We start from the raw sequence: 9,091 nt of genomic DNA, 5'->3' as shown, positions 1-9,091 counted from the left end.
TACATTCACTTATATTTTCACACATTTAACACAACGTATTTCACTATGAATAATAACAAATCTCCATTATTCACAAACAAGAAAAAAAGCGCCATTTTGCGTCTTCCGCACTGAAAAGTTGAGACACTTTTTCACTGAGTATTCTTCAAATATCCCTAAAACCAATATCATAAACGTATTCTACGTAAAATTTCCAGTAATATACGTCTCAATTATCACTCATCTAATTATTCCTCTCGGCATAATTCACAATCCAAATATTCGTTGAACAAGACAAATGTCACAAACTATGGCCGATGACGCAACTCAATCAATGATTCACTTTTTTTTTATTTTGTGGTTTTGGTCTCTATTGCCTGTCTCGGAGTCGTGTCGATTCGAATTATAAATGTTTAAGGCATAGAGAAATATTTTTTATACTGGAAACATTCACTTGTAAGAACTACAGGTGACCTTCAAAGTCATTGGCCGCGTTATGAACAGGCGTTGTACGCAGGACGCTACAGTACCATTTTGAGTTACGAGCAACCGCCTGTACGTAGGACGCGTCACGGGTTAATAAAAGTTCATACTTTTATTACGTTTTTATGATATTTTAATATTTCCTGTCATTAGGAAATGAAACAAAAACATCGAAAACATTATATTATTTTATTTAATAAAATAAGTTCAGTCAGGAATCAGAAAACATGAAAATCGTTTACAAAGTGACTACCCAAATAAATCTATATTTACAGTCGTTGCAACATTTCCTGCGTCTGGTTACAGCAGCTCCCGCTGGCCCGGCGCGGGCGCAATGTACCTGCACACACGCATACACATCATCAAAAGTATCGCACGGGGCAAAACATACCCAGCGCTTGTTTTTTTCTTATTATTTTTTTCGCGCATTTAAATCCTTAACTATAAAAATACTTATAATAGTTTATATTCAAACTGGGTTTCATGGAATCTTGAAGAACAAGCAGAATAATTAGGTACCGTGTTGACGTCACATGTGTGTCAGCCAACGATAATTGGCCGATTAAGAAGAGCTGGAACGTAAACACATTTACACATTGCACATGTGTAGTGTCTATGAAGACGCGCGCGGCGTGACGTCATACTGCATACGCATCATGAAAAGTCTGCCAGTCTCTCTCGCGCGCAGACTAGCTTATGAGAGTGAAGGGGACAATTATTGTTTTTATTTTGCAATTGTTTATAAATACAGGGTGATGTAATTTAAACAAAGACAGGTAGGTATACTACTAACTATATTCGACGAGATAACTACTTCGCGGCACGCGGATTAGAATATTTTTTTACTTTACCTAATAATTTTAATATGTTTTGTAAACAAAATGTAAACGCCGTTAGTTAAAATTTTCATACATAGCTGAACAATACAGCTTTTATTGTAATGTAACCTTATCTCTTACGTGCTAGGGTTTCGATTGTATTGAATTGGGAGTGAGCGCATGTGTTATTTGTATTGTTTATATCGTTATTTTGAATATGACATTAAATTTAATTATTATTTGATAATTGAATGATTATCAATACTATTTTACAATTGATTATGAGAATAAATAATTAAGTTCATCGATTGAGTTACTTTTAAATTGTAATTTTACATATAAATTATGAGAGCTTACATATTATCTACAACGCACCTATTTTACAATTCAAGTCTACTCTTAAACTAAAATCGTATTTATTTTCGAACATACTGTATAGTAAAATTGCATAAGTGTGAGTACTGTGAAGATGCCAGCTTTCCTTAATCGGCCAATATCTGCGACGACTACGGGGCAATGGGGGTAGTAACGCTTGCTACGAGTGGACAGGACGGAACTGTAGCCCTGTCTTATAATCTCTACCTCTTATTTTATTTAATCAATTTTATTAAATTACATTCTATCAATTATTTATTTCTAACTAGAACTCGTTATCCAGTTTTATATCGAACATTTTATTTTAAAATCCGAATCATGCAATTAATAACAAATCGTATAGGAGCTACCAACGTTGACAAGAGAGCATTTTAGTATAGTTGGTTCTTTGATATACTGTTCCTCTTGCTATTTCGGTTAGAGTCCGGGCTGTCTGGCTGGTCGCAGTGGTTGCGTTTATTAGTGCGCATCTTATCTGCACAGGAAAATATCCTTAATTTAAAGTCATTTTTTAACGCGTAATTTTTAATCTTTTGCCTTTAGATAGATCCATCAGACATATTTTTTTTATTGCAAGACCTTTTTTGACGTGACAACGTCTTAAATTAGGTTGCGACTGGGAGTCACTTATGAAAAAGTGTAACGCTCGGTAACGTTACGATGAGTCACCGAACGAGAGAGAGGCCCGCCGAATGCCTTGCGTCTCTCTCCCACTCAACTATGATCGAGAAAAAGACGTTGTCACGTAAAATCTTCGCCCGTAAAACCGACTTTACAGGCAACCATTTTTTAGTTGTTAAATAGGTGCCAGACGCAATTTTTTATTTCAAAATCATTAAAATGTCATCGAAATAAGTGAAATTCCATCAACATGAGTCCCCGTGAAGGATATACTATGTATAATATTCATTTTACTATTTACAATTTTTTAGCAACAATCTACCATGGTGCCTCCTTTTCCCAACGAACCTCAAATAGGACGTTAATGTAAACTTGATAAAAACCAAATATCATCAAATTCATATTAATACCCAAAAGTGTAATAAATATGAAACCATCTATTAAAAATATTAGTTTACTAATTATTCAATATAAGTATTAAAAAAGGATAATATAATATAAGTAATAAAGTTATTACTTACCTTTTAAGCGGAATCATGTTGATGTAATTTCACTTATTGCGATGACATTTTAATGATTTTGAAATAAAAAATTGCGTATGGCACCTATTTAACAACGAAAAACACGTCTTGCAATAACAAATTTATGTCTGATGGATCTATCTAAAGGCAAAAGATTAAAAATTACGCGTTAATAAATGACTTTAAATTACGGATATTTTCCTGTGCGCATTAATAAGCGCAACCACTACCGCCAGCCAGACAGCGCGGACTCTAACCGAAATAGCAAGAGAAACAGTATATCAAAAACCCAACTATACTAAAATGACTTTTTTTAAAACGTTAATAGCTCCCGTACCAAAACAACAATTTTGCACGACTCATGATACGAAGCATCAGAGAGTGCTTTACGATAGAAAAATTTTTTTCGCCTCATTCTTGCAGCTTTTCTTATTATTATAGCCTTGTTAGTTCACGGAATCAAGATATTTTGCATACTATTGTCGAGATAATTTAATGGAGATTAATCCCATACTTTTTAAAAATTGATTTACATACTTCAATAGAATTGAAAAAAAACACCGAAATAGGTCAAAAAATTTTCCTGTCCGTCATGTGTGAAACCTGAAAACACTATAACTTGTGAAAAAATCCATCATTTGAGTTAAATTTTTTTTTAAATATTCTAATCGACGATTGTAGGTCACTGAATGCGAATGATTAATTAATTCAGTGTCGTTTAATTGCAATTAATAAAATAAAGTTTGGAAAATCCAAAAGTGCACGACTCATAATGCTCATTTAATTATGAAATATATATATATAAAAAAAAAAAACTTATTGTAGTTTTAGTTTTTTATTAATTGCAATTAAACGACACTGAATTAATTAATCATTCGCATTCAGTGACCTACAATCGTCGATTAGAATATTTAAAAAAAAATTTAACTCAAATGATGGATTTTTTCACAAGTTATAGTGTTTTCAGGTTTCACACATGACGGACAGGAAAATTTTTTGACCTATTTCGGTGTTTTTTTTCAATTCTATTGAAGTATGTAAATCAATTTTTAAAAAGTATGGGATTAATCTCCATTAAATTATCTCGACAATAGTATGCAAAATATCTTGATTCCGTGAACTAACAAGGCTATAATAATAAGAATAGCTGCAAAAATGAGGCGAAAAAAATTTTTCGATCGTAAAGCACTCTCTGATGCTTCGCATCATGAGCCGTGCAAAACGAAAACTACAAGACTGTATATCTATATATATATATTTTTTTTTTTATATTTCATAATTAAATGAGCATTATGAGTCGTGCACTTTTGGATTTTCCAAACTTTTTTTTGTTGCCATTTCCCAAATGAATTATAATTATCCCTGATTAGTTATCAGTATGAATCATTAATAGCTAAAAGCCATGCTAGGGTTGGCACACTACAGGTGGTCTACGGAGGCTGTCGAACCGAACCTTTATCTATCGCCTCGCTCTCTAGAACCGGTGGCTTCGTGGGAACAGAAAAATTCACATTTTTATTCCAAATATGTGATATTATTATTAGTACTTATAGATGTAATACATATAATTACTTATTAAAATATAAATTTACACTTTCTATTTCATTGAATCAATTCATATATTAGAGTAAGATCCCAGAGCGATAAGACATAACTTATTTTCTAAAAGATGAAACTTTAAGTTCTCAGTAGTGTCTCATGTACTTTGTATACCTGCGTGTTTGTGAAGTTTGCCCAGTGACACCTGGGCAGGTACCAGGTGAGAAAGGTGACTAAAAATAAGAGTTACTTTACTTAAATTTAGATGGCTGATTTTTAGATATATTTTATAGAATATCATTCTCAAATGGTATCGCAAGTATCAGACACTTTTCATGGACCAAAACTTTTGTCAGACGATTTAAAGCTCCACCAAAATTAACTAAACTTTATTTTTTAATATGTATCTAATTTTTAATATGTAATATATCAACATAACTATTACAAAATTATATTTAATCAGTCAGACAAATTGGAATGACCAAAAATCCACTAAACACAAAAAATATTCGGCCGTGAGTACGAACGCGAGAGCATTATGCATGCGTTTCAGAGCGAGTGAGACGTCCATAGTAACCCGGTTCTCCTTCTTTAATTCACATTCTGTTTCAGTCTACTGTGTATGTGCGCGCAATGTATAGAAGCCGGTAGAAGACTGAAATGCAAGCAATTTTGCGTCTGTGCTCCAGAGTGTAGAGTTTGCCGCTGAGCAGACTCGGGTCGGCTATAAGTTTTTTAGCACGCCTTTCCATCGAATCTAAGGCGCCTAGATGAGTTTTTGCAGCACCAGCCCATATATGGCTGCAGTATTCCACACAAGACCGAACTTGGGCTTGGTATAATCTAAGAAGTTGGTCTGGTGTGAAGTACCGCCTTACTTTGGCCAAAATGCCGAGCTTTTTAGCAGCAAGTTGCGCCTTAGATTCGATGAACTGTCTGAAGTTGAGGTTCGACGAAACGGTGACGCCAAGCAACTGCAGACTGTCAGACACCACGATCGGCACATCACGAAAAGTCGGAGCTAGGTGAAGTGGACTTTTTTTCGCTGTGAAAAGGCACGCCTGCGTTTTTGACGCATTTTCATTTTCAATTTCAAGTATGACAGCACTTTTTCCCCCTACTAGAAGTATGGCAAATATAATAATGGTCACATTTTATCAAATACTCTCCAAAAATCCAAATGCAATACTGGTACAAAAAGTTAAGCGAAAAAAAAATTTTTTGCAGATTTTCGGCGGTATGGCGACCATTTGGAATCGCCCGAAAAGTATGGCATGACGATTTTCGTAAATGGCTGCACGACGATGGTTACCTGTGCAAACGTTAGCCTGGTACAAATGGTTGAATAATTGTTTTATTTAAATCAACACATTCGCGTCGGTATGGCGGGCTGTAAGTCACACCGGAAAAGTATGGCATGACACTACCGCCTACTTCTTTTTTATGGGCTATCGGTAAATTCTAAAATTTTTGTGTTAAAAATCAGACATTAAAAAATAAGTAAAGTTTATTTATTTTTGGTGGAGCTTTAAAGCGTCTGACAAAAGTTTTGGTCCATGAAAAGTGTCTGATACTTGCGATACCATTTGAGAATGATATTCTATAAAATATATCTAAAAATCAGCCATCTAAATTTAAGTAAAGTAACTCTTATTTTTAGTCACCTTTCTCACCTGGTACCTGCGCAGGTGTCACTGGGCAAACTTTACAAACACGCAGGTATACAAAGTACATGAGACACTACTGAGAACTTAAAGTTTAATCTTTTAGAAAATAAGTTATGTCTTATCGCTCTGGGATCTTGGACTATATATATTTATTGAGAAAGTGATTACTTATTGGAATTGAAGTGAGTAGTGGTGGGCACTGGGTACACGAAGGCTCACCTCACAGTGGGCGCATGCGCGGGGCGCGCGTGGTCGCGGCGGCGCGCGCGTGCTCTGGGCTGCGAGTCGCGCGCGCGCCGCGACCCGTACGAGCCGTCCTCCGTGCTCGACTCCGCAGCCGTCGTCGCGCCGGCCGGCAGCGTGTCTGTTTATATTATTATATTTTACTCCGCGTTGATATTTTAAACCGACTCGAGTTTATAACTTAACATAACTTACCGGAGAGGTGCGCGGCGGGCAGGCGGTACAGCTCGGCGGCGCAGGCGGCGCACGGCGACCCGCTCGACTCCGAGTCTGTGTCGCGAGCGCTGCCGTAGTCTGTATTAAAAATTCATTAACATTCAAAATAAATAAGCAGGTATTTATTTAAGCCTTGCTGAGAACTAATATTTGAATATATTTATTGTATTTTAAACTTTCTTTTCTTTCTAAAATCTTACAGTAAGTACATGGATAATAATATTATGTACATAACAATTGTATTAGGTACTCGTTCGATTTATGTTAGGGTTGTCGTAAATACGGGTCAACAACTATATACAGGGTGGAAGGTTAAGATGGGGCATGAAGGGCAGGTACCTTAACCGTTGTAGCTACATGAAAACGTTCTTAGGAGACTATCCTTAAATTCAGGGGAAATTTTAATCTGCATTCACAGATTTTTGAAAAAATGTACAGTCAGCAAGGAAATCGGCAGTTTTCAAAAAAAATTTTTTTGATGCCAATCGATCCAGTTTCATGGGGATCAAAACACTCTAAAAGACCAACTGAGGTATGAGTACTAGAAAAGTCAGAAATCGCGAAAAACTATTTCCACACATTCACTAAGAAAATAAGTGATTCAACAAAAGATGCGCTAATAGAAAACTCCAAAGAGATTTTCAGGCTTCAATATTTTTTGTTTCTGATTATTAAAACACATCTATATATATAATAAAACTAAGTCGATAAAATGTGCGTGCCGATAAAACTTAAAAAGGAGTCCCGACACGATAAAGGGACTTATGTGGTGTGATAGCCCTTTATCCCCCCTCGAACAAGAAAGTTCCCGTTTTAATCTAAAGGGCATGTTTTTAAAGATATAAGGGACTTTCCGACCCTTCAACTTGGAAATTAAGTGCAGTGGCGCCATCTGTTATCGAATATTTGAACTTCGGAGACTATATTACACTCCAATAGACATAGTGTATAGTCTCCATAGTTGTGAGCCATTGCAGCATGTGTAGTAGTGGCGCGAAATTTAAAATTCCGATTTCAATAAAATCTTAAATTTAAATTTTGTGTATTTATACGTCATTATTTAACGTATATTTTGGAGTTAAAGTGACATAATTTTAGTTATCCAAATTAATTCTCAAAATATTTAAAAATTTAGGTTTTTAAATTTCGCGCCTTTACTACATACGCTACCGCTACAGAAGCTAGAAAGTTCCCGTTTTAATCTAAGGGCGTGTTTCTAAAGATATAAGGAACTTTCCAACCCTACATAGTGGCGCCATCTGTTATCGAATATTTGAACTTCATTCAGGACAACGATTGTTTAGGTTGCATTTCCAAAAGCGTTGCGAGCAATTGTAGCATGTGTAGTAGTGACACGAAATTATTTTAAAATTCCAATTTCAATAAAGTCTTAAATTTAATTTGTTGCTATAATAAAGTTATTAAATTTTGTGTATTTGTACGTCATTAGCTAACTTATATTTTGGAGTTAAAGCGACATTTAGTTATCCAAATTAGTTCTCAAAACATTAAAAAATTTAGGTTTTAAAATTTCGCGCTTTTAGTACAAATGCTACCGCTATAGAACCTTTTATTATGGCGGACGATAGTGACCAGAATACTCTAGAAGGTGTGAGAGGGAAAATATTTTCAACTTTTCTCGAATATTCTAGAGCCTAGGCTCTCTGAATATATAAGAGCCCGGTGTCGCTCACCAGAGTTAGTTTAATTTGAACAGCGAAACGAGCGATTTCAAAACGAAAAGAAGAGAAGTTATCTGTGAGCCTTTATTTAGAAGTATCACGTGTGAGTATTTTTAATAGTGTGTTTAATTAACTCTCGATTTTGAAACGAAATAGAAAAAAGTTATTTGTGGGTTTTTTTCGTGAAATTTCCCTATAATATTAACAACATGTAACCCATCAAACCCAAAACAGCTATGGGACTCTTTCAAAAGGAGTATGAGTGATGATATATTGTACCAAGTCCGACAAGCTAATCCTGAACTGACTATAGAATTCAATGACGAGATCTTCAATGAAACACTCATTCGCTTAGAAGATAAATGTTTAGCAATAAATAATCAAGCCTAAGTAGAACTTGGAATGCCAGCACCACAAAGAAATGCTTTTAGTGTGCTAAACTACGAAATTATGAAGGAAAAAAGTTACAACATCAATGAACTACTTGAATACATTGCTCACAACTCTCAATGACAATAAAAAAAAAGTTTACGACGTTATAATGAGCCGGATAAATAACAATATTGGTGGAATTATTTACTTGGACGCACCAGGAGGCACCGGTAAAACGTTTCTCATAAATCTAATACTGGCGGAAATACGTGCTAAAAAACTCATCGCACTGGCACTAGCATCATCTGGCATTGCAGCCACACTTATGGAAGGAGGACGATCTGCCCATTCTGCCTTACAAATACCATTGAATATAGCCGAACAACAATTCCCGGTATGTAAAATTTCAGGAAAATCTGGACGTGGTCAAATTCTAAAACAAGCTAAAATTTTCATCTGGGATGAATGCACCATGGCCCATAAAAAATTTATAGAAGCCATGGACAAAACATTACAAGAATTGCGAAAAAACTCTGAAATAATGGGAGGAGCTCTACTCATACTCTCAGGTGATT

General features: G+C 35.3%; 1 protein-coding gene across 1 annotated transcript in view; it reads right to left on the bottom strand.

Moving 5' to 3' along the window:
• Positions 1 to 632: 632 nt before the first annotated feature.
• The window catches only part of LOC149488162 (cell adhesion molecule Dscam2-like), a 77,373-nt gene continuing 68,914 nt past the window's right edge, over positions 633 to 9,091 (bottom strand). Inside the window, exons 38-40 of the mRNA XM_089695805.1 lie at positions 6,442 to 6,540; positions 6,223 to 6,367; positions 633 to 802 (exon numbers count right to left, since the gene is read on the bottom strand). Coding sequence (XP_089551931.1) covers positions 763 to 802; positions 6,223 to 6,367; positions 6,442 to 6,540 — 284 coding nt within the window. The 3' untranslated portion in view covers positions 633 to 762. The remainder of the gene's footprint in view (positions 803 to 6,222; positions 6,368 to 6,441; positions 6,541 to 9,091) is intronic.

The sequence above is a fragment of the Colias philodice genome, chromosome 6 (genome assembly GCF_061535455.1).
Source record: "Colias philodice isolate Cphi_HAF_F1 chromosome 6, ilColPhil1 Martin Lab GWU primary, whole genome shotgun sequence".
NCBI classification, from domain to species: Eukaryota; Metazoa; Arthropoda; class Insecta; order Lepidoptera; family Pieridae; genus Colias; species Colias philodice.
Note: the sequence above shows the minus strand (reverse complement) of the source record. Positions and strands in the feature narration are given on the sequence as shown.